At 38.5% G+C, this 26,048-nt stretch overlaps 1 protein-coding gene across 2 annotated transcripts in view; it reads right to left on the minus strand.

Annotated features, from left to right (window-relative positions):
- Positions 1 to 1,037: 1,037 nt before the first annotated feature.
- Positions 1,038 to 26,048, minus strand: part of SLC10A1 (solute carrier family 10 member 1) — a 60,477-nt gene continuing 35,466 nt past the window's right edge. For both annotated transcript variants that reach the window (XM_043984256.1, XM_043984255.1), the window contains exons 3-6: positions 21,933 to 22,143; positions 11,062 to 11,240; positions 8,246 to 8,442; positions 1,038 to 1,926 (exon numbers count right to left, since the gene is read on the minus strand). In XM_043984256.1, the coding sequence (XP_043840191.1) occupies positions 1,838 to 1,926; positions 8,246 to 8,442; positions 11,062 to 11,240; positions 21,933 to 22,143 (676 nt within the window). In that variant the 3' untranslated portion in view covers positions 1,038 to 1,837. The remainder of the gene's footprint in view (positions 1,927 to 8,245; positions 8,443 to 11,061; positions 11,241 to 21,932; positions 22,144 to 26,048) is intronic.

The raw sequence follows: 26,048 nt of genomic DNA on the forward strand, positions 1-26,048 counted from the left end.
TTCCTAAAAGATTTTTTTCAAGTAGGAAAATGGAACCAAAGCTACCATAAGAAGAAAATTATTTTCTCACTCTCATCCTCTATCACTTGGAAAGTTTTCACCCATCCTGTTTAATCTTTGCTTTCTCCAAGGTCCTAGAAGCTGGCATTCCTTAGTCATTTAGGGGACTAAGTGTTACATTCTTGCATGTTAATTCTGTTTTATTTTCCACTGGCATAATGTTATTGTGACAAGTAAGGGCAAGGTATCAGGCTGCTTATATATCTCCTAGTTAGGCTTATTAGACAGCAAAAAGTGTCTTGTCTATGGCAGAACTGCCACCCGTGACCTCTCAAGTTTTCATATTCAAGGCCTAGGCGAAATTGTGTTTTAGCTTGTTCACATATGCCTGCTTCTCATTCCCACATAAACCTTTAGTTTATTTGGTTTGTTATTTTATTTTTTTTAAGTGAGGCAATTGGGGTTAAGTGACTTGACCAGGGTCACACAGCTAGTGTTAAGTGTCTGAGGCCAGATTTAAACTCAGGTCCTCCTGAATCCAGGGCCAGTGCTCTCTATCCACTGCGCCACCTAGCTGCCCCTGGTTATTTTTTGTTACCACAATTTCTATTGTCCTTATTTCCCACAAATCTCTGCATTTCTCTGAGAAAAATGAACAGACAAATGTCCATTTCTGGTCTTGGGATTAGTCTTCTATAATTACTTAGAATGGGGTACAATGTGTGGAAGAGAACTAAAGGAATTGATATCCACTTTTAGCACAAAAACAAACAGTTTTTTGGCCTCAAAAGGCTCAGGTAATGCTGCCGAAAATTGTTTTGTTTATTTTTTGGGTGTCTTTTTTTTTTTTGCGGGGCAATGAAGGTTAAATGACTTGCCCAGGGTCACACAACTAGTAAGTGTCAAGTGTCTGAGGCCAGCTTTGAACTCAGGTCCTCCTGAATCCAGGGCTGGTACTTTATCCACTGTGCCACCTAGCTGCCGCTGCCAAAAGTTGTAATATTGCAATATTGTAATAACAGACTTTAAATTGCAACTGCACATTAACATTTCTCTTTATTATGAACATCCTCCAGATGCTGGTGTTAAAAGTGACTAACTTAGGAAAGTATCCAAAATGACTTTTTCTCTCTTGTCATAAGAATATTCAAATGTGCCTTAGAGTTGATTTTTAGAGTTAGTTATGAAAGTGAATTCAAATGTTGAACAGTGGCTACAATAATGTAAATAATGACAAAACCAAAAGGCAACGAAACTCAGGTCAAATATAAAAAAAATTTGGCAGTGAGCTGCTAAAATGGAAAGTGACTTTGCTATCAGTTACAATCTGCTTTTGGGGTGTTACTTGAGGGGAATGTCTTTGGAATGTGTCTATTGTGTCAAAATAAAGTATATCCAATTTTTTTTATTGAAATGTTTAAAAGGAACCAGCAACTATCAAAATTATGTCTGTTTATGAGTTTTGAGAGAAAGGAAAGGAAGAGAACAGAAACTACGCTAAAATGAGAGTATAGGTACAATTATTTCTAATGAACACTTAAGACTAAGCCCTTTCTATCTTACTGAACATATTCACCAAATTCCATTAGTCTGGCTTTCTTTTTGTGTGGCCAGGAAAAAAGTTCCAGGTTGGTGTTAGCTATAAGTTGCTCAGATGTCCATATGTAACATCTAGGGGCAGTACAATGATCACTTTGCTGGTTACTGCTGTGATGGCTTAAAGGGGCCAGGAGAGTTTGCCTCTGTAATTCAAATAATACTGTTCTTTCTGCTGTGTATTTCAAGCCTTGCTGCTGGCACTTGGAATGGCACAATGTAGATAAGGTCTAGACTAAGTCTAGGCTACACTTGTACCATTGCCCAGAGTTTTTGCTCCTTCTTCTTTGGCGGTGTCACTCACAGCTGTGTAGATCATTTTTGTTTTATCTATAAGGGGGATAAAAGGACAAAGACAACAAATGAGACAAGTTTATCCAAAAGTAGTAGAGCTAGTAGATATCAGTAGCAAGAAATCATACCCCAGGATATACCAATATACTTTAGAATCTATTCCTTATCACCTCCTCTTCTCTCATTTATTGATTTTTAGAAGCTCAAGATGGTTTATTTAACCCCTTTCCCTTGGCAAGATATAATGCAAGTCTGGGAACATGAGTTCAGCAATATACTTTGAAGGTCTTTCAAGGCATTCCAAGGGGAGGAAGGAGGGAGGTCAAGTAGAAATTGGAAGATTCCAATAATCACCTGAAAGAGTTTCCAAAATGAAAACGCCCAAGAAATATTATAGTCAAATTCCAGATATTCCAGATGAAGGAGAAAATATTGTAAGGAGTAAGAAAAAAACTAAAAACAATTCAAGTGTTATGGAGCCACAGTGAGGATCACATAAGATTTAGCAGCTTCTATGTTGTTGTTGTTGTTGTTGTTGATCCTTCATTTTTGAAGAGGACCATGACATTGAAGTGATGTCATGACTTGTACTGAATTGGACTTGTGAGGGAGGGCTGTGCCAGATCACCACTCTTTCCTCCAGAGCCATCTGGGTCAAGTGACAAGATATAGATCAGGACAACTGGAGATGACCCAGTATGTTTAAGGCCATTGGAGTTCAGTGATTTGTCCAGGATCACACAGCTAGTAACTGTCTAAGGTGACATTTGAACTCAGGTCCTCTTAACTTCAGGGCCAGTGCTCTATCTACTGAACCACCTACCTACCCAACAGCTTCCATGTTAAAGAAGTGGAGAAACTGGAATATTATATTCCAGAAGACAAAGGAGCTAGGATTATGATCAAGAATAACCTACCCAGCAAAAATGAATATAATCCTTCAGGGGGGGGAATGTGAATATTAATAGAAATTAAATGAATATTTCATTAAGAAATAGGGCTTTCAAGCATTCCTGAGAAAAAGACCAGAACTGAATAGAAAATTTGTCATTCAAACCACAAGAGAAGCATAAATAGGTAAACATGAAAGAAATCATAAGGGACTAAAAAAGATTAAACTGTTTATATTTTTATATCGGAAGATTATACATATATACATACATACATACATATATATATGTAAAACTAAGAACTTTAGGGTAGTTGGAGTCTGCATAGAGAGAGGATGTAGGTATGTCAATTTTGTTACAATGATCTACAAAACAAAGGGATGAGAAAGAGGGATGCACTATGAGAAGGAAGAAGAGAGAATGGGGGGAAATCTCATGTAAAAGAACAAGGAAAAGTTTTTATAGTGAAGGGGGAAATGGATGGGTTGGAGTTTGTGGGCAATACTTGAATTTTACTTTGATTGGAGTTGATTCTAAAAGGGAAGAATATACATGTGTGTATACATGTATACATACATATTGGACTGGGTACAGAAATCCAGCAGAGAAGTAGGAGGGGAAGGACATAAGGGGAAGGAGTGTGTGTGTGTGTGTGTGTGTGTGTGTGTGTGTGTGTGTGTGTGTGTGTGTGTGTGTGTGTGTGTGATAAAAGGAGTTAAGGAAGGCAGTGGTCAGAAATAAACTTGAGGAGGGACAGGCTAAAAAGGAAGATAAACAAAAAAATGGGATGGAGGCAAATACACAGTAATCATAACTAAATATGAATGAACTCACATAAAATGGAAACAGCAAAATGGGTTAAAATCAGAATCCAATAATAAGAAATATACTTGAAACAGAAAAAGTTAAAATAAGGGACTGGAGCAGAATCTTATGCTTCAGCTGAACTAAAGAAAGTCAGGGGTAGCAGTCATGATTTCAGAAAAAGGAAAAGTAAAAATAGACCTAATTAAAAGAGATAATCAGGGAAGTCACACTTGTACTTTATATAAAGGTATTTTGTTTTATAGATCATTGTAACAAAATTGACACCCCTATGTCCTCTCTCTATGTAGACTCCAACTACCCAAATAATAACATTCTTAGGATATGTGTATATATATATATATATATATATATATATATATATAGAGAGAGAGAGAGAGAGAGAGAGAGAGAGAGACAATGAAGTAATATAAAAAATTTTTACATCAAATTTCTCTGATAAAGACCACATTTCATAAATATATAGGAAACTGAGTCAAATTTATACAAATAAATTGATAAATGGTCAAAGGATATGAACAGGCAGTTTTCCAAAGAAGAAATCAAAGGTATATAGTCATATTTTTAAAATGCTCTAAATCAGTATTGATTAGAGAAATGTAAATTATCATTATTTTGCATAATTATCATATATGTTAGTATATGAGAGACCCCCTCACTCATATCCCCATATATAATTTATAATTGGTGACATCTAAAGGTCATCATACTAATAAGTAGTAGTAATATTTATAAAGTGATTTCAGGTTTACAAAGCCCTTTACAAATATCTCACTTAATCCTTAAAAACCCTGGGAGGAGGTGTTATTATTCCTATTTTACATAGATGAGAGAAATGAGGCACTGAGAAGTTGTGTCTGAGGTAAAATTTGAATTCAGATCTATTGCTACTTTGTGCAGATGTTTTTCATATTATTGAATCAGCATAATTTTGGAAGCAATGACACCCAAGAGCTTGTCACATGCTCATTTCTTAGAGTGGGTAATCTTTCATTCTACTGAACCTTCTTGGTTTTGTAAGAAAATAATGGGTTTTGGGGCAGCTAGGAGGCACAGTGGATAAAGCCCTGGATTCAGGAGGACCTGAGTTCAAATCCAGCCTCAGACACTTGACACTTACTAGCTGTGTAACCCTGGGCAAGTCAAACACCCAAAGGCCCCAGCTTGATTGGATTGACTGACTTCAGCTGATTAATATAATGAAGTTAATTCACTTAAAGTTAATTCAATTGAAACCACACCTGCCTGACTCTGTTCTCAGAGACTGTGTTCTCTGACCTTAACATAGGACCACCCTCAAGTCCAGTGAACCAATGGATTTGGGTGATGCTAGCCAATTAGCTTGAAGCAATGTGTATGGATCACCTCTCCTGGGGACTCAGAGGAAGCTAGGACTAGCAGTTTGGTGTTGGAACATGCTCATGGTGGAGGACTTGGGAGAAGAAGCAGGCCAGGATGAACTCTTATCTCTCCTCTAGGGTAGATAGGTTTTTTTCTTGGCTTTCTGACACAGGTGTTCTCTTTTTCACTAATAAATGCTTAATGCCCAAAACTGGTGCTAAAGTTTCTAATTTATAAGTAAACCCTAGCTAGCTTCCCCTACACTTGGGACGGGAATAAGGCAACCACACATTAGATTTTAAACGTCGCAGTTTGTGATTTTAAAAGTTATCTGTAGATCAACTACTAGCTGTAGGTAGCCCAAATGAATTTTTCCTCATAATATGGAGCTTCACATTTAGGAAAACCTTGCCACCACCCAATTTAGAAGTAAATACACTATCCTTGGTACTTCAGTTTTGGAAAAATTTTTTGGTTGTTTTTGCTAATGGTCTTTAATGGACTCAATATAATCATTAAATGCTTCTGAATCAGAGCTATTAGAAGCAAATATAGCACCTAGTAGTCTCCCTGTGGTCTGAGCCAGTCTCCTGTGAGTCAAGGATGACAAAAGATGGTCTCTGCCCTCAAGGAGTTCACAATATAATGGGGGAAGATAACACATAAAAAGAAGCTGAAAAAGAGGTGGGGAGGGATAGAGGGGATCTTTTTGAAGGCATGATGAGATGTCTGCTGTAGGCTTCCTCTATAAAGGAAATGGGAGGAAATCTCTCATGTCCTACCCTCTACCATCTCCAATCAGAGGGAGGGAGATACCCAAAGTGTAGGAGTTATTGAGGAGGCTGAGTTTCAGAGCTGATTTGATCTTTCATGGAGATGAATTTCTGAAGACAGTAGTGAAGTCCAGATGAGCAGCCAGGTCCTGCCCCAAAACCCATTATTTTCTTGCAAAACCAAGAAGGTTCAGCATGACGTGACAAGCTCTTGGGTGTCATTGCTTCCAAAATTATGCTGATTCAATAAGTATGAAAAACATCTGCACAAAGTAAAAGCAATAGATCTGAATTCAAATTTTACCTCAGACACAACTTCTTAGTGCGTCATTTCATCTATGTAAAATAGGAATAATAATAACACCTCCTCCCAGGGTTTTTAAGGATTAAGTGAGATATTTGTAAAGGGCTTTGTAAACCTGAAATCACTAGACCCCCTAAAAGGGGAAAACAACCTCTAAGCCTGACTTTCACAGTGTACCTCTGCTGGGTCCCAGAGGTGGTTTGGGGTTGGGAGAATAAGAATGGTTATGATTCTAGTTTCATTTCAACTTTGACCTTCTAAACCTTGCTATATAGCACCCTCTCAGGTTGCATAAATGTCAACACACTCTGTGGTTTTAGTACTACCGAAGTCCTAGGCTAGGAATCTGTTCATGATATTTTGGGATTTCATCACTGATTTTTTTAGAGCATTCCAGGGAGAATAGCAGGATTAAACTCCAGCTCCTGACAGGTTGTTCAGGTAGTAGACAGACCTCTATTTGACCAGTATTAACTTGAAGATCTTCTTTTCCTCATTTATGATGTTCATGTGTGTACCAAAAAAGGTGTAAAGGGGATGTGGGAAGGAGGGTAAGAAAGAGGAAAACAAAGAGGGAGAAAGGAATTAGATGGCAGCACCTCCTTACTACCTATTGCCTTCCAACCATCTCATTCTAGGTACTTGTATTCACAGATGGAAAGATAGATTACATCAGAGATTCTCAAATTTTTTGGTTATCATAGAACCCTCTGGCAGTCTGATGAAACTACCAGAGCTGTCAGGATAATGGTTTTAAAGGCATAAAATAAAATGCATAACATTACAAAGAAAATAAATTATATTGAAATACAGTTATCAGAACATTTTTAAAAAACAAATTCACCAAGGGCAGCTAGGTGGTGCAGTAGATAAAGCACCGGCCCTGGATTCAAGGAGGACCTGAGTTCAAATATGGCCTCAAACCCTTGATACTTACTAGCTAGCTGTGTGACCCTGGGCAAGTCACTTTAACCCCCATTGCCTCACCAAAAAACTAAAACAAAGAAACCAAATTCACTGATCCCAGATTAAGACCCCCTGGATTATATGATCTCTATGAGTTTTCAGATCATAAAATACTTGTGACAATATAGTGCTTTGAGCTCCTTTAAGCAGATTTGATATGTGTTTAGAAGTCACTACTCCAACATTAATAAAGATAACTTGATTTTAAAAAGTTACACTTTTTTTTTTTTTTTGCAGGGCAATGGAGGTTAAGTGACTTGCCCAGGGTCACACAGCTAGTAAGTGTCAAGTGTCTGAGGCCGGATTTGAACTCAGGGAGTCCTGAATCCAGGGCTGGTGCTTTATCCACTGCGCCACCTAGCCGCCCCCAAAAAATTACACATTTTAATCCAAGAAGTTACTGTTTTGACCACTACATATCAGGCCCATAGTTACTGAAAGTTTTCCTTAGTACAGTATATGATTTGGGATTCAGGAATCTCTTTTTCATAAGATCATACAGTTGGTAGGGGCAGCTAGGTGGCACAGTGGATAGAGCACCGGCCCTGGAGTCAGGAGTACCTGAGTTCAAACCCGGCCTCAGACACTTAACACTTACTAGCTGTGTGACCCTGGGCAAGTCACTTAACCCCAATTGCCTCATTAAAAAAAAAAAAAAAAGATCATACAGTTAGAGCCAGAAGGATCTTAAAGAATATTTAGTCTAGTCTTCTTGTTTTGCAGATAAGGAAACCGAGGACCACAGAGAGGCAGAAATCTGGCTGTCCTGCAGCCTTAATTCATTTTAGCCCAGAGATAGGCTGAATAGAGCCTCACAATTTTCCATATCCATAGTTTTGTTTGTCATAATTACCTTTTCTCTAGGTCCTAATTTCTACCTATCACAATACACTTTACCCAGGCAGAAGGCTGCCTTTCAGTTACCCCAGTTCCCATGTTCCAAACTAATAGGATCTTGCTGAGAAGGAAATACTTGGCTTACTTTTATAGAAGTCCGGAGCTTGAAAGAATCAATGCACCAGGGGCAGTTAAGATAAAGCACTGGCGTTGGATTCAGGAGGACCTGAGTTCAAATCCAGACTCAGACACTTGACACTTACTAGCTGTGTGACCTTGGGCAAGTCACTTAACCCTCATTGCCCCGCCAAAAAAAAAAGAATCAGTGCCCCATCCAAAAGAGAGTCATTTACTACTTTCTTAGTGGCAGGTCTGACTCAGCAGTCACAGAGTTTATGAGATAGTGTTTCAATACTTACCCTTGGGAGTCCTGATTTTAATGTAGCATTTAAATATGGCAATAAGGAGAAGCCCTTCCCCAAGCTGGAAAATCATGTAGAGGAGAGGAAAAAAGAAGAGAGGTCCAATCACTTCTGGAGGAAAGGCCATATTGAGGATGGTGGAGCATAGCTGAACATTCTGGCATCCAGTCTCCATGCTAACAGTGCGTCTGCACCTGTGTTGACACATAAACCCCAAAGGCCTTCATGAAAGCAACTTCAGGAGAATTAATTACCACTGTTATCTTTTCCTTCCCTTTTCATAAGACCAAAATACATTGAATGGTGTTAGACAAATTGATGAATGTAAAATAAGTATCTCATTTGCACCCAAGTGGTCATTTTTGTTTACTGGCACTATGCTTGGTCTTGTGTTAAGGTTTTTATTAATAACTTAGATAAAAACATAGATGACATGCTTATCCAATTTGCAATGACACCAATCCAGAAGAGGTGGATTCATCATATTGGAAGATAGACAAACCTAAAAACATCTGGAAAGGCTAAGACAATAAACTAAATCTAATAAGATGAAATTTTATAAAGGTGACTTCTCCTTATAAAAATAAAATTTTAGATTTATATTTCTATAAAAATCAAATTTTAATCCCAAAATTTTATTGATTTTTAAAAAATCAACTTTATTAAATTTTTTTGCAGGCAATGAGGGTTAAGTGACTTGCCCAGGGTCACACAGCTAGTTAAGTGTCAAGTGTCTGAGGCCGCATTTGAAGTCAGGTACTCCTGAATCCAGGGCCTGTGCTTTATCCACTATGCCACCTAGCTGCCCCAACTTTATTAATTTAAAATTCAGATGGATATCAAATTGTCTAAAAAATCTGGGTTTTGTTTTTGTTTTTGTTTTTTTAAAGGGACAACAAATTCAACCCCCAAAGCTAAAGTGATTATAGCCGTTGTGTTCAGGATTAGGGAAATTATAACACCACTGTGTTCTTCTGTCCTTTGTTAGACTACATTTGGAATATGCTATTCAAGCAGCTGTGTGGCACAGTAGATAGAGTGCTAGGCCTGGAGTCAGGAAGACTCATCTTCCTGAGTTCAAATCTGGCCTCAGATACTTACTAGCTGTGTGATCCTAGGCAAGTCACTTAACTCACTTTGCCTCAGTTTCCTCATCTGTAAAATGAGCTGCAGAAGGAAATGGCAAACCACTCCAGTATCTTTGCCAAGAAAACCGCAAAAAGGGGTCAAAAGAGTTGGACACAATTGAAAAACAATTGAACTGACTGAACTGATTGAGTTCTAGGGACTAGATTTTAGGAAAAACACGGATAAGCTAAAGAGCAGCATACCTTATGAGGTCAGATGATCAGCCTGGAAATGAGAATATTTGGGGGGGGGGGCCTGTATTTGAAGAGCTGTCATGTGGAATGAATTACTCTGGCTATGCTTGGGCAGAGAGGGCAGAACTGGAGGTGTAATGGGCTTGTGCTTATTTGAGCTCTTCAAGCAAAATTTCAATGACCATTTACTGGGTCAAGCTGGATTTCATGGTCCCTAGGGTCCTTTTCAACTCTGAGATTCTGTGATACCTTTTAGTTTCATTTCCCATTATTCCCTTTAATACACTTTATACTCTAGCCAAACTAAACTACCCTTCTGTAAATTTTCCTTCCTCATTTTTTTTGTTCACTCTTGGAATACACCTTCTACTCTTCTACTCCTACCCACCACCTCTGACTGTTCAAATACATCCTTTCCATCCTTTACAAACCAAGTTCTTCATGAAAAAAATTCTTCATGGTTCACAAACATCTTCAACTAAAAGTGATCTCTATTTACCACTCTCCTATATGCAGATGGAAGTATATTTTGTTGTTGTTGCTAGTTCCTTTTTCTGAAGCTTTTTTTTGTCTACTATGTTTTGCACAACTGCACATGTATAACTTATATTGAACTGCTTGAGTTCTTAAGGGGGGAATAGGGAGGAAGGAAGAGAATTTGGAACACAAAGGTTTTTTTTTTTTGTTTGTTTTTGTTTTTTGTTTTTGGGGTTTTTTTTGGTGAGGCAATTGGGGTTAAATGACTTGCCCAGGGTCACACAGCTAGTAAGTGTCATGTGTCTGAGGTCGAATTTGAACTCAGATCCTCCTAAATCCAGGGCTGGTGCTTTATCCACTGTGCCACCTAGCTGCCCCTGGAGCACAAAGTTTTAAAAATCGATATTACAATTTGTTTTTACATGTAAGGTGGGGGAAAATTCTAAATAAATATGGGGCAGCTAGGTGGCACAGTGGATAAAGCACCAGCCCTGGATTCAGGAGGACCTGAGTTCAAATCCGACCTCAGATGCTTACTAGCTGTGTGACCCTGGGCAAGTCACTTAACCCTCACTGTCTCCACAAAAAAGTAAATAAATAAAATAAAAGCACTGGTTCTTTAAAAAAAAACCACCTAAATAAATAAATAACAACTCTCATACAATCATATTTTACAATAATATTATAACTTTTTTCTATATACATGTCATTTCTTGTACTGGATTGTGATTTCTTTAGAGATGGGGACTGGATCCTTAATAAATGTTTGTTGTTGAAGTGCACAGGAAAAGATGGAACCTACAGAAATTACTCTGTGAATAGCTTTTGTCTAGGGTCCCCAGCTTCAGAAACCCAACACTTCCCACAGTATAAAGAAGCCCCTACATGTGTCATATAAGAGGCAACACCTAGAATTCACTATCTACAAAGCTTGGGAAAACGCAGGGATTTTCAAAACTAGAAATGCAAAACAGTAGGACTGTGTTGCAAGATAGAAACCAAAGTCACACCCACCGTCCATTGAGGCGAAAGATGGTGGAGAGAATATAACCGAGGGTGAAGCCAATAAAAGGCATGAGAGCAGAGGTAGCCAGAAGAGGAAATGTCATGACAAACATGATGCTTCGGCCAACATTTATGGCAGTAAGGGTAGCAACAGCCACTGATAAAAGAAGCATTATGATCATTCCGCCCTGAAAATGATAATGGGAAAACAAGTTAAAAACAAGAGGAAAAGAAAAAAAAAACTTTTTTTTTAAGCACTACATAAATGTTATTACTATAATTGTTCTTGTTATAAGGTGCCATTTACATTGAGCTTTAAGGTTTACAAAATGCTTTTATTTTAAAATTTTTTTAATTACAAATTTTTCTCAATTATATGTAAAGATTTTTTTGATTTCTAAATTTTTCTCCCACTCTCCCCTCCCTCCCTCTTTCCGAGGTCAGCAAGCAATTTGATACAGGTTATTCATTACTATCATGTTAAGCATATTTCCACATTAATCAGAACAAAAGGAAAAGACCTCAAGAAAGAATAAACAAGAACAATAGCAAAAAAAAAAAAGAACAAAGTGAAAATAGTATGCTTCAGTCTTCATTCAGACTCCATAGTTCTTTTTCTTTTTTCTTTCTTTCTCTCTTTCTTTCTTTCTTTCTTTCTTCCTTTCTTTCTTTCTTTCTTTCTTTCTTTCTTTCTTTCTTTCTTTCTTTCTTTCTTTCTTTCTTTCTTTCTTTCTTTCTGTGGACAATTCTTTTTCTGAATGTGGAGAACATTTTCCACCATAAGTCTTTTGCCATTGTCTTTGATCATCGTATTGCTGAGAAGAGTTAAGTCTGTCACAGATGATCATCACAAAATGTTGTTGATACTGTGTACAATGTTCTCTTGGTTCTGCTCATTTCACTCAGCATCAATTCATGTAAGTCTTTCCAGGTTTTTCTGAAATTCATTTGCTTATCATTTCTTACAGCATGATAGTATTCCACTATATTCGTATGCCACAACTAATTTAGCCATTCCCCAATTGATGGGCATCCCCTCAATTTCCAATTCTTTGCTACCACAGAAAGAGCAGCTATAAATATTTTTGTACATGTGGTCCTTTTCCCTTTTTTTATGCTCTCTTTGGGATATAGACTTAGTATTGCTAGGTCAAAGGGTATGCACAGTTTTATAACCTTTTGGGCATGGTTCCCAAATTGCTCTCCAGAATGATTGGATCAGTTCACAGCTCCACCAACAGTGCATTTCATTAGTGTTCCAATTTTCCCATGTGTTCTCCAACATTTATCATTTTCCTTTTTTGTCATATTAGCCAACTGGATAGGTGTGAGGTGGGATCTCAGAGTAGTTTTAATTTGCATTTCTCTAATCAGTAGTGACTGAGAATATTTTTTCATATGGCTGTAGATAGCTTTAATTTCATCATCTGAAAACTGCCTGTTCATATCCTTTGAACATTTCTCAATTAGGGAATGACTTGTATTCTTGTATATTTTATTCAGTTCTCTATATATTTTAGATATGAGGCCTTTATCAGAAACACTGTCTGTAAAAATTGTTTCCAAATGTTCTGCTTTCCTTCTAATCTTGTTTGCATTAGTTTTGTTTGCACAAAACCTTTTTAATTTAATGTAGTCAAAATGATCCACTCTGCATTTCATAATGTTTGCTATCTCATCTCTGGTCATAAATTCTTCCCCTCTTCATAGATCTGACAAGTAAACTATTCCTTCCTTTTCTAATTTGCCTATGGTATCACCCTTTATGTCTATATCTTGTACCCCTTTTGACTTTACTTTGGTGTATGATGTAAGACGTTGGTCTATGCCTAGTTTCTACCATATTATTTTCCAGTTCTCCCAGCAGTTTTTGTCAAATAGTGAGTTCGTATTCACTCTAGTATCTTTGACAAGAAAATCCCAAATTGGGGCACAAAGAATCAGACATGACTAAAACAACTTACCAACAGCAAATGGTTTAATAAGTAAGTGTGAGGGAATTTCCTAAGGTCAAATGTGTGACGTAGGATCTGAATGTAGGTCTTTCTGATTCCAAGTGCAGAACTTTATCCGCTATCCATTGTGCTACAATGCCTCTTTTGCCTTCTTTATGGTGATGCTTCAGATATTTCCATAACATATACATACATAACCAACATACAAAGTGTGATTATAAATAATGACACTAGCTTTATAAAGAAACATACCAGAATCAATGTAGAAAGTTGTTTTACTTGACTACATATGTACATAACAGAGTTTGAATCAATCTACATGCATTTATTAAGCATATATATGTGTATATATGTATGTATACATACATACATCCTCAGATACAAACTGTGTACAAATACACTATATACAGGATAAATTGAAAATAATCAAAAGAGGGAAAGCACTAGAAATAAAATGGATAAGGAGGGGCAGCTAGGTGGCACAGTGGATAAAGCATTGGCCCTGGATTTAGGAGAACCTGAGTTCAAATCCGGCCTCAGACACTTGACACTTACTGGCTGTGTGACCCTGGGCAAGTCACTTAACCCTCAATGCCCTGCCCCCCCAAAAAGTGGATAAGGAAAGGCTTCCTATAGAAGGTGGAATTTTAGCTGTGATTTGAAGGAAAAAATGAGAACTGATGAAAAAGAATGATCCATTTGGTGCGGATGATAGATGTGGAAAGAAACATACATTGACATAGTTAATGTGCTTTTTTTCCCCCTCAGTTATTCTTTATTATAAGGGAGGAATCTATTGGTGGAAAGGAGCATTGGAAAAATGAGATATGTATAAAAAAGCATTCAATTGTAGCGAGGACAGTGCCCCTGAATGTAGAATGGGGATGTCATTGTGTGGATCAAAGGGAGACATAATAGACATCTCTTGCCTCTTCTCTCTCAGTTTTTCTTCTTCTTCTTTTTTTTTTTTTTTGGTGAGGTAATTGGGGTTAAGTGACTTGCCTAGGGTCACACAGCTAGTAAGTGTCAAGTGTTTGAGGCTGGATTTGAACTCAGGTACTCCTGACTCCAGGGCCAGTGCTCTATCTACTGCACCACCTAGCTGCCCCGGTTTTTCTTTTTTCTTTTTTCTTCTCTTTTTTTCTTTTAGTTTTTCTGCAAGGAAAACTTTAATTCCTGCCAGAAGGGGAAGTAGGAAGTTGGGGCCAGAGGCTACAATTATATATATCCACTCCCTTAAATATTATTAGTCTAGGGGATGTGATCAGATTCAAGCAAACTTCTAATCACTGTTTTATTATTAGGTAGAAGCAGGATCCCAAGCTTTATATGCAAAGCCTGATTCTTTTTCCTCCAAATAACAGTTCCATAATGAAGGCACAAAGCCCTTAGTTAAGAAAAGCCAATTATCCAAATTGGTAGCAAAACCAGAGAAGGTTTACATAGAAGAATCTACACCAGACAATACAGAGTGAAGAAGCTCTCACACTGGGAATGGGGTAAATTAGACTCTTTTCCTTCAGAAACCTGAAGTGGGGTGGAACTTGTCCAGCTTTGTTTCTGAAACTGGAAGTTAGAATGCCAGAAGTGACTTGAATCTTAAAGAGTCCCAAAAAAGACTGAAACACACACACTCTCTCTGTGTTTCTGTCTCTCTCCCCTTTCCTCTCTTTCTCTTTTCTCTCCCTCTCTTTTTCTCTTTCCCTCTCTGTTTCTCTCTCCCCATTTCTCTCTCCAACTCCTAAAGCAACCCACCCCTAATGCAAGGCAAAATAGTCATCTCCATCAGTGAAGAGAGAATTCTGTACCAGTGGGCTTTGGAACTGAGGTTATACAATAAAACATTTAAAAAGAAAAATAACTGCATTCAGAATGAAGAAAAATATTGTTTCTATTAAGACTAGATGAATAAAAACATTTATTAAGTGGTTACTACGTACTAGGCACTGTCCTAAGTGCAAGGGATATAAAAACAAAAAAAATGACAGCCCCTACTCAAAAGGAGTTTCTTTTCTAATGGGGAAGACAAGAAAGACATAAGGGAGATCTCGAAAGCACGAGGGAATTTGGGTGATGGGGGAGGGGGAAAGACAACCTGCACTGGGCAAGACAGGCAATATGAAGGAAGAACAGAGGACTAACTGGAAGTGAGGTTTGCTGCTGTCTTCATAATACCTCTTTCTGTCCATTTCTGACGTGTCATGGGGGACTGGCCAATGAGGGCCCATTCCTTAGAGCATGAGAGGACTTGCCCTTCACAGTGGGGCCTTGCTTGGGTATACAGTCTCCTATGTATACCTGCTCTGATTTCTGTTTATTTGCTTGTTTTGTCAGGATATGAATTCTCTTAATATACTAAAAACTGCAACTTTATTATTTATTTATTTTGACATTCATTTAAAAATTTTTTTTGAGTTCTTAATTCTCTCCCTCCCTCCTACCCCTGCCCCACCCATTGAGAAGGCAAGAAATGTGATATCAACTATACATGTGAAATCATGCAAAACATATTTCCATATTAGCCATGTTGCAAGATAAGCAAGAAAGATAAAATGAAAAAATTATGCTTAAATCTTCTTTCCATGCTCTTTCCCCAGTTTATTCTTCTCTCTCTCTCATTCTCTTTACCCTGTCCCTCCTTACAAGTCTGTTTTGTTTCTGATCACTGCCTCCCTTAATCTGTCCTCCTTTCTATCAGTTCACTCCCTCCATCTCTTTCTCTTACTCCTATTTCCTCCTACTTCTCCATTGGGTAAGATTGATTTCTCTACCCAACTAAGTGTGTATGTTATTCCTTCTTTGAACCACTTCCAATGAAAATGAGATTCAAGTGTTTCCTGCCACTCTCCTCCATTTTCCCCTTCACTGTAAAAGTTCTTCCTTGTGTACCTCTTTTGCATGAGATAATTTTCCTGTCACCATAGTAACATTTTATGGTCAGGTTCTTTTTTTGTTATTGTTGTTTGTTCATTTTTCTAGCATATTTTTTATGTTAAAGTTGGACTCTATTCCCAGGATGGAAGGAGCACTGTCCCAAGCAAGCTTCAGGGTTTTTTGTGTTGATGTTTTCAGAGCTAGTTCTGGGAGTCTGTTTTTGGTGTTTCCAAGGTAATATGATCCATGGAGAGGTGGGGGGTCACTGTTTTCCTGGCTTGTGCTCTGGTCTTTACCCAAAAAGGGACCTTGCTCCCTTGTAGTCACAAGTGTTAGCACTCCCCTACTCCCTTGTAACCACTTCCACTAGTGCTCCTTTCTGTGTTGGAACTGAGACCAGGGCCCCTACTTCCTTGCAAGTGACCATAAGCCCTCTTCTCTATCCTAGAACTATAACCAGGGTCCCTGATACTCTGAAGCTACAATCACTAATGCTCTCCTTGGCCCTGAAGTTGTGACCCAGAACTGCATAAAGACAATGCAAAAGGGTACTGCACCCCATGCCAGAAAACGGTCCCCTGTGAAGTTGTCTGATGTCCTGTCATCTCTGGGCTGAGAGCTCCTGAAACTGCTATTGCCACTGTTGCAACTGCCTTCAAAGCCCAGTTCTGATGGTGCTACAGCTTGCGCTGTGCTACCAGTTGGCCTCCACTTCAGCTTCACAGATATATCCTACTCATCTCCCAAGTTGTTTGGGGCTGAAAATATGTCTAATCCTGACCTTTTGTTGGCTCTGCCACTCCAGAATTTAATTTGAGACATTATTTAAAGTTTTTTAGAGGGGAATATTGGGTGTTCAACTGACTTGTACCTATACTCCTCCATCTTGGCTCTGCTCCCCTGATTTCTGTTTTGTTTTTTGTTTTGTTTTGTTTTGTTTTTTTAGTGAGGCAATGGGGGTTAAGTGACTTGCCCAGGGTCACACAGCTAGTAAGTGTCAAGTGTCTGAGGCCAGATTTGAACTCAGGTCCTCCTGAATCCAGGGCCAATGCTTTAACCACTGCGCCATCTAGCTGCCCCCCTGATTTCTGTTTTGATATGATTCGGATAAATGAGTTTGTTTGCTATTTTTTTTTTTTTTGGTGAGGCAATTGGGGTTACATGACTTGCCCAGAGTCACACAGCTAGTAAGTGTTAAGTGTCTTAGGTCGGATAGTGAACTCAGGTCCTCCTGACGTCCAGGGCTGGTACTCTAGCCACTGTTGCCACCTAGCTGCCCCTGTTTGCTATTCTTTGTGTGTTCATTGGGAACTGGTATTAAATGGGGAAGGAGAAAAGCCTTGGATATAGAGATTGAGGTCCTCCTTCCCCTCTCCAAATGAGAAAGCAATAAGTTAGATCAAACCCAATTATATCCCCTAGATGAACAATCTCTCTCTCTCTCTCTCTCTCTCTCTCTCTCTCTCTCTCTCTCTCTCTCTCTCTCGATCAGAGTGACTTCCAGCCCCAGCTTTCTGCCTTTCCTCTGGACAGAAATGAAAATCTCTCTTGGAGAAGGTTTAGGGAGAAGAGACCAGGAATATCTATTCTGCCTCCCTTTGAGCCACACATGAACCCTCTCCTCATGTAGCACTCTGTCTTACTATACTTTTTTTCCCCCAAGAATCTTTTTATTATGTTTTTTAGTCATTTATGCCATGAATTCGTAGGGGATTGATTCCAACAGCTCAGGTTCCTTGCCATTGGTCCTCACAAAGAGTGCTTCTCTGGGTGGAGCAGGCTGACATTTCAGTTGAACCCAGGTGCCTTTTTCTTTGGCTTCCTTCTTCTGATCATTTTCTTTTACCCTCTTCAGGAAGCCTTATCTCTGCTCATTAGAAGGTGCTTAATATGACTCAATACGCACATTAATTCTCTTGGCTAGAATCTTGCCCTTAACCTGTTTGTTTACACAACACTGCATATACCAGTTGAAGTAACATTATAGTACCCGTCCAGTCTTTGCAAGGGTAACATTTGGTGGGGCATTCCTTGTGAACTGTGGCACATAACCCTTATATCTACAATATTACCGTTCCTCTTTATTTCAGCATATATGTGGCCAAAGGGACAACATATTTTCTAAAGGGCCTAGAAAACATGTAACATGTCCCTCTCCTTTTTCCTTTTGTGTTCATCATTTTGGCAACTCACTGGAATATGGCAGAGCAGGCAGAAAGTTACTATCACATTGTAATTTAGAGATCCTAATGATTTCCATAAAAATATGCTTTATTGTGTCCCATTTATCCTGGGCTGATTCAGAGAGGAGGGAATTTTGTATCACAGTCACAGTTAAACTTCCTATCAGTTGTTTCACTGGGGTAGTATGGGACAGAAGATGGATAACTGGCAAGCTGACACATTGAGCAAGGTAGACCAGACCAAAAGAATGAACATACAGAAGAAATTCTGTCAAGACTCACTGAAGCATGTTAAGCTATAAGTGATAAATGAAGATTATAGCATCTTTCTTGGATTGTTGTAATAGCCTCTGAATTGGTCTCCCTGCCTCTCCATTAATTTTTTTTGTTTGTTTGGTTTTTTTGGTGAGGCAATTGGGGTTAAGTGACTTGCCCAGGGTCACACAGCTACTAAGTGTTAAGTGTCGGAGGCCGGATTTGAACTCAGATCCTCCTGAATCCAGGGCCGGTGCTCTATCCACTGCGGCACCTAGCTGCCCCTCCATTAATTTTTCATACAGCTGACACATCAATAGTCGTTAAGGCACATATCTGATCGTGTCTCTCCCCTATTCAATTAACTCTAGTGGCTCCCTATTACCTCTAGGTTCAAATTAAAATTACTCTGTTTGACATTTAAAGCCTTTCACAACCTATATTTACTATTCCTTTTCATGCATTTTTCAGTCCAGCTGAACTATCCTTCTTCCACTCCCTATCTCCATGAATTTGCACATTGTAAGAACAAGGGAGGAGGAGGAGAAGCCGCTATACCAGAGATTTGAGCATGGGGATGTGGATGGCTCAGGCACAAGCAAAACCTTTGTTTCATTTTTGTTCTGGTTCTCTCTTTTTCTCTCTCTCAATGAGCCTGTCCCAATCTGTAAGAGTTTGGTTTTGTTTTTCACTGTTGTTTTACAGTCAAATTAAGACCAAAAAAATGTGACTAACCATTGCATTGCTGATCAATGTTTCATTGGCTGGCTGAGACAGAGCTACAGGTAGTAAAATATATAGGGGAAAGAAAAAAGAGATTTTTTAACTGTGATAAATGTTTGCTGTAGAAAGATAGTCTCTTTCTAATTGCTGGAACCTTTCCAACTTGGGAAAACAAAACAAAAAAGAGAATTGGATTTATATTTTTATAACTTTCCCTAGACAAAGAAAGAAGAAGTGAATCCAGATTATCCTACAAACCAAATTAGTCAGGAATTCCATGTGGAGGGAACATACACTGCAATCAAGCTGAAAAAGTTAGACTTCACCTCAGGGACCTCCTTTTCCCATTGTCCTTCCCATGCACCTTTATTTATTTACTCATTCATTCATTCATTTATTTGTTTGCTCATTTATTTTTTTTTCATTCATTCATTCATGCATTTATCTATTTATTTATTTTTCAGGGGAATGAGGGTTAAATGACTTGCCTAGGGTCACACAGTTAGTAAGTGTTAAGTTGAGGTTGGATTTGAACTCAGGTCCTCCTGAATCCAGGGCCAGTGCTTTATCCACTGCACCACCTAGCTGCCCTCCCCCCCCCCCACGCACCTTTAAGAAGAAAACCACACCATTCCAGGGGTAAAGCAGGTCACATTCAAAGGGAGGATCTGGCAAAGAATAGTAACTCATACAAGGGTGGGGGCCAGAAAGAGGGAGTAACTAGTTCTCTCCTATTAGTCAAGCCTCTTATATCCCATTCATTTGATAGAAGTATATACTTCTGATGTTACTAAAGATCTATTTGATCTCTGGTAATTTTGACCCATTGCTCTGTCATTGGCAAATCCCTCTCTTCTTTCACGATTTTTCAAGGATCTTGATTTCAGGATTTTTCAAGGATGCTCAACAATTGTGCATGTATCTTTAGCTTGCTAGTTCTGTTAGCAAACTCTGTTAGAATTATTTTCAACTTACTTATATTTGCATATGTTTCTCACCCTATAGAGTATAAACTCCTCAAAGATGGGGACCATTATATTTTTGTCTGTATTCCCCAGTGCCCAGCACATAATTGGCATTTAATAAGTAGTTGGTGATTGAGTTTGGCCACAGAAAAGCCTACCTGGAAGCAGCCAGATATAGTGCTTCATAAGCTTCATTTCTGTAAATAAGTGGTCCCCTTGCCTGGAATATACTCCTATCTCCCCTCTGCCAGGTCCAGCTAATGTCCTGGGAGTCTTTGGTGTCTATTCCAGCCCTCATTGATTTTACTTTCTTCTAATATCCTATACTTTTTCTTTCTTTTTTTTTTTTTAGTGAGGCAGTTGGGGTTAAGTGACTTGCCCAGGGTCACACAGCTAGTAAGTGTTAAGTGTCTGAGGCTGGATTTGAACTCAGATCCTCCTGAATCCAGGGCCAGTGCTCTATCCACTGAGCCACCTAGCTGCCCCTTGTCCTATACTTTTTAATAATCTCTTGAATTGTCAGCAGCTCTTTCACCTACATTAGTTTTGTCCCTTCAACAAAGTTACTTGAAACTAGTCACAGATAATTTTAATGCTTTTTCTATGAGTTCTATTGTACCACCATGTAAGAGATACATGGCATACTCTTATTAGTTGATTCATTCATTTCTTAATAGTAAAAGAGCCAGATGCAGGTAAAACAAGGCTCTTTACTGTACAGCAGAAAGATCTGTGGACTTTTAGTGAGAAGATTTGGCTTTGAATCCCATCAGTCACTTGAAATTACACACTCACCTTGAGTAACTGGTGCCATGATGCACCTGGGGACCGTAGCTTCTCTTTTGAAATTCAAGATTAAGACAATGTTCACAGAAAGGACCTCTTAAGGGAATGTGGTCTAGGAAGGAACTGAGTGAAGGCTATCGTAGAATGCTAAGTTATTGTATTTTAGCATATCATCATCATTTCCTTGTTCAAGATTCCTATGAATGTTACCTCAGAATATCTTGGGGTCAGAGAATTCTGTCAGATGTCATGGGGGACTATGGCAACTTAGGAATTTCTTTAAGTTTGGACACAGATTGATGTTAAATTAATAGAATTGTTTCTAGCATATTTGAGCCTAAATCACAGAGTACATTATTAGTATTATTTTTTTCTTTCACACTTACTTCTCACTGTGCATTTATTTCCCTTATAGTCCAATGAAGTAGATAATAAATTAATCTATAAGGTGTTTTAAAACTTGTGTAATAGTACTCTGACAAATGCCCAGATCACCTAAGATGGAGGCACCCATGTAGGAGATGCCTTACTACAACCATATCAGACACATCAGATTGATACCATTACATGTCCTTTACAAATAAGAAAACTGAGACTCAGAGAAGTTGAGATTTGTCCATAGTTACACAGTTAGTAAATGTCAAAGGTAATATTTGAAACTAGGTTTTCTTGACTCCAAGCTCAACATTGCCCACTTTATCATACCAACTATACTGTAGGTATTATTGTCCTAAACAAATATTATATATTTGACAGATGAGGAGACTGATACACAGAAAAGTTAAATGCCTTGCCTAAAGTCAAACAGCTAACTAATGTCATGATTTCCACTTCAATGGTCTTTGAATATATCAACACTACTTTCTCAAGGGCAGCCATGTGATGCAGTGGATAGAATGCTGAGTCTGGAGTCAAAAAGACTCATCTTCCTGAATTCAAATCTGACTTCGGACTCTTATTAGCTTTGTGACCTTGAGCAAGTCACTTAACCCTTTCTGCCTCAGTTTCCTCATCTATAAAAAGAGCTGGAGAAGGAAACAGCAAACTACTTCAGTATCTTAGCCAAGAAAACTCCAAAATGGGCTCACAAAGAGTTGGATATGACTGAAGACAACTGAATAATCTTCCTGAATTCTTACCTTAACAATGTAGCGTCCATACTGTGGCCTCTTAGAATTGATGATGATCCCTATAGTGCAAGGGATAAGTATGAAAACCAGTGCGATGGCAATATGCCCATAGGGCACCTTGGTCTTGAGATCCCCTTCATAGATTCCCTTGGAGTAGATAAACAGGAGAAGAGGCATCAGGCCCAAGGCAAAGAAAGTGGAACAGGTGGTCATCACAATGCTGGAATAGAGAGAGAAGAAAGAGAACTGAAATCAGACCCTGGGGCATGTCTGAGTACTTCCTGCCCATTCTAATCTATGACATAATGCAAGCAGCACATCAACCCTGTAATATCTAGGACCTATAGAGAGAAAGGTTATTTATAGAATCTTTTAATCCAGGGATGTTCAGTTCATTAGTGACATAAAGAGTGACGGGGCTCTGGTTTCTAACCTATGGAAGTTACCGGGGCCATAGTGCAAAAAGCACTGGTTTAATAGTCAGAAGATCCAGATTTGCATCCTATCTCTGCTCCTGTGTGATCTGGAATACGTTTCTTTCTTTCTTTTTTTAAAGTATTTTATTATTTTCTAGTTACATGTAAGGATAGTTTTCAACATTTGTTTTCGTGGGACAGCTAGGTGGCACGGTGGATAGAGCACCGGCCCTGGATTCAGGAGGACCTGAGTTCAAATCCGGGCTCAGACACTTATCACTTACTAGCTGTGTGACCCTAGGCAAGTCACTTAACCCCAATTGCCTCACCAAACAAACAAACAACAACAACAAAAAAACCCATTTGTTTTCATAGGATTTTAAATTTAATTTTATTTATTTAAAATTTTTATTTATTAATATATCTAGGACATTGAGGGTTAAGTGACTTGCCCAGGGTCACACAGCTAGTAAGTGTCAAGTGTCTGAGGCCGGATTTGGACTCAGGTCCTCCTGAATCCAGGGCCGGTGCTTTATCCACTTCACCACCTAGTTGCCCCCTTGATTATCTTAATAGGTGCAGAAAAGGCCTTTGGCAAAATACAACACTCATTCCTATAAAAAACACTTAGAGAGCATAGGAATAAATGGTGTTTACCTTAAGATGATAAGTAATATTTATCTAAAATCATCAGCAAGCATTATCTGCAATGGGGATAAATTAGAAGCATTCCCAATAGAATCAGGGATGAAGCAAGGATGCCCATTATCACCTCTATTATTTAATACTGTACTAGAAATGTTAGCTATTGCAATAAGAGAAGAAAAAGAAATTGAAGGAATTAGAATAGGCAATGAGGAAATAAAACTATCACTCTGCTGATGATATGATGGTATACTTAGAGAATCCCAAAGAATCAACTGAAAAACTAGTGGAAATAATTAACAACTTTAGAAAAGTTGTAGGATATAAAATAAACCCATCCAAATTATCAACATTTCTATATATTAACCAACAAAGTCCAACAGGAAGAGGAAGAAAGAGAAATTCCATTTAAAATAACTGTAGGGGCAGCTATGTGGTGCAGTGGATAAAGCACGGACCCTGGATTCAGGAGGACCTGTATTCAAATTCGGCCTCAGACACTTGGCACTTACTAGCTGTGTGACCCTGGGCAAGTCATTTAACCCTCATTGCCCCACCCAAATATAAAATAAAATAAAATAACTGTAGACAACATAAAATAATTGGGAGTCTACCTGCCAAGGCAAACCTAGGATCTCTATGAACAGAGTTACAAAATACTTTTCACACAAATAAACTCAGATCTAAACAACTGGAAAATGTAAATTGCCCACAGGTAGGCCAAGCCAATATAATAAAAATTACAATTCTACCTAAATCAGTCTATTTATTCAGTGCCATACCAATCAAACTACCAAAAATCATTTTACAGAGTTAGAGAAAATAATGACAAAAGTCATCTAGAAGAACAAAAGGTCAAGGATGTCAAGGGAATCAATGAAGAAAAATGTAAAAACAGGTGGTCTAGCTGTACCAGATGTAAAAGTGTATTATAAAGCAGTAATTATTAAAACAATCTGGTACTGGGGGCAGCTAGGTGGAGCAGTGGATAAAGCACCAGCCCTGGATTCAGGAGAACCTGAGTTCAAACCTGGCCTTGAACACTTACTTACTAGCTGTGTGACCCTGGGCAAGTCATTTAACCCTCATTGCCCTGCAAAAAAAAAATTAAATTAAAAAAAAGGAGAAAAAAAACAACAAAAAAACCCAATCTGGTACTGACTAAGAATGAGTGGGGGATCAGTGGAATAGATTAGGTAGACAAGACGGTAGTAAATGACTATAATAATCTATTGTTTGATAGATCCAAAGACTCTAGCTTCTGGGATAAGAATTCACTATTTGACAAAAACTGCTGAGAAAACAGGAAAATAGTATGGCAGAAACTAGGTATAGACCAACATCTCACCTATACATCTATAACATCTCATCTATACCAAGATAAAGTCAAAATGGATTCATGATTTACACATAAAGCACTATCACCCTTTATACTATAAGCAAATACTATAAGCAAATTAGGAGAGCATGGAATAGTTTTATCCATCAGATCTATGATAAAGGAAGAATTTAGGAACAAACAAAATATAGAAAGCATTACAAAACATAAAATAGATAATTTTGATAATATAAAATTTAAATGTTTTTGCATAAACAGAACCAATGCAACTAAAATTAAAAGGAAAGCAGAAAATTGGGAGGAATTTTTTATAGCAAACATCTCTGATAAAAGCCTAATTTCTCAAATATAGAGAGAACTGAGTTAAATTTACAAAAATATAAATCATTCCTCAATTGAGAAATGGTCAAAGAATATGAACAGGGAGGTTTCAGATGAAGAAATCTAAGCTATCTATAGTCATTTGGAGAAATGCTCTAAGTCACTATTGAATAGAGAAATGCAAATTAAAACAACTCTGAGGTACCACCTCATACCTCTCAAATTGGTTTCATATGACAAAAATTAAAAATGATAAATGTTGGAGGGGAATATGGGAAAACTGGGACACTAATGCATTGTTGGTGGAATTATGAAGTGATCCATCTATTCTGTTCTCTCTCTCTCTCTCTCTCTCTCTCTGTGAGGCAATTGGGGTTAAGTGACTTGCCTAGGGTCACATAGGTGCTACTCTTCCCTTAACACCCCATAGACCGTGTGTGTGTGTGTGTGTGTGTGTGTGTGTGTGTGTGTGTGTGTGTGTGTGTGTGTGTGTGTGAGAGAGAGATGTATGGTAGATGGTAGATAGATAAAATTATAGCCTGATACCACTTATGGAGATAGGAAAGGAGAGATCATCAAACCATGGTAGTCCAGGATCCTACCCGTCTCTTTCCAAGAGGCTGCTAATGGTGCTGGCAAAGCCTACCCTCTGCAAAGATAAAAGTTGCAGTCTTTCTTAGAAAGAGAGTAAGACAGATCTAAGACCAGATAGCCATCTATTCTACACATAGACAAAACATGTCTTTATGTAATCGTATAATCCTAACAAACAGAAACTAGCAAAGATAGGGAAAAGAGCTGTGTCTGGAAAGACCACCCAAGCTGTCACAGGTGGACCTTCAGGATAGAACCAGTACCCATAAGTCACTGAGCAGGGAGACAGGGCCCAGCTGTGGACTCCACCAAGCACCAGGAGCCCCAGTAGTACATAGAGCCAAATGAGCAGTATGGGGCCAGGAACAGAGGAACAGTACAGAAGGCCTGAGAACAGTGTGATCTCCAACATCTCCCTGGGACCTGTGAAGTACATAGCAAGGGTTAGAAACAAATCTAGAGTGGGAATTGTGCAAGGAGAAGACAATGACTAGCTAAGGTCATAATTCACAGTGTACCACCAGGAGACTGTAAGATAGAAGGCAAGCATTGAGGCTGAGGATGGAGCCTAATACCAGCCACCTCACCTAAATCAGTATCAGTAGTGGCATATCAACTATATAGGGCATAGAACCAAACATGACAAACCCAACCCATCCAAGACTTCCAAAGAGGACTGTCCCAACTATAACATCCATATCCAGGAACAGGCTGAAAATCTGTGTTTTTGTTTTTGTGGGGCAATGGGGGTTAAGTGACTTCCCCAGGGTCACACAGCTAGTAAGTGTCAAGTGTCTGAGGCCGGATTTG

The sequence above is a fragment of the Dromiciops gliroides genome, chromosome 2, assembly GCF_019393635.1.
Source record: "Dromiciops gliroides isolate mDroGli1 chromosome 2, mDroGli1.pri, whole genome shotgun sequence".
NCBI lineage: Eukaryota > Metazoa > Chordata > Mammalia > Microbiotheria > Microbiotheriidae > Dromiciops > Dromiciops gliroides.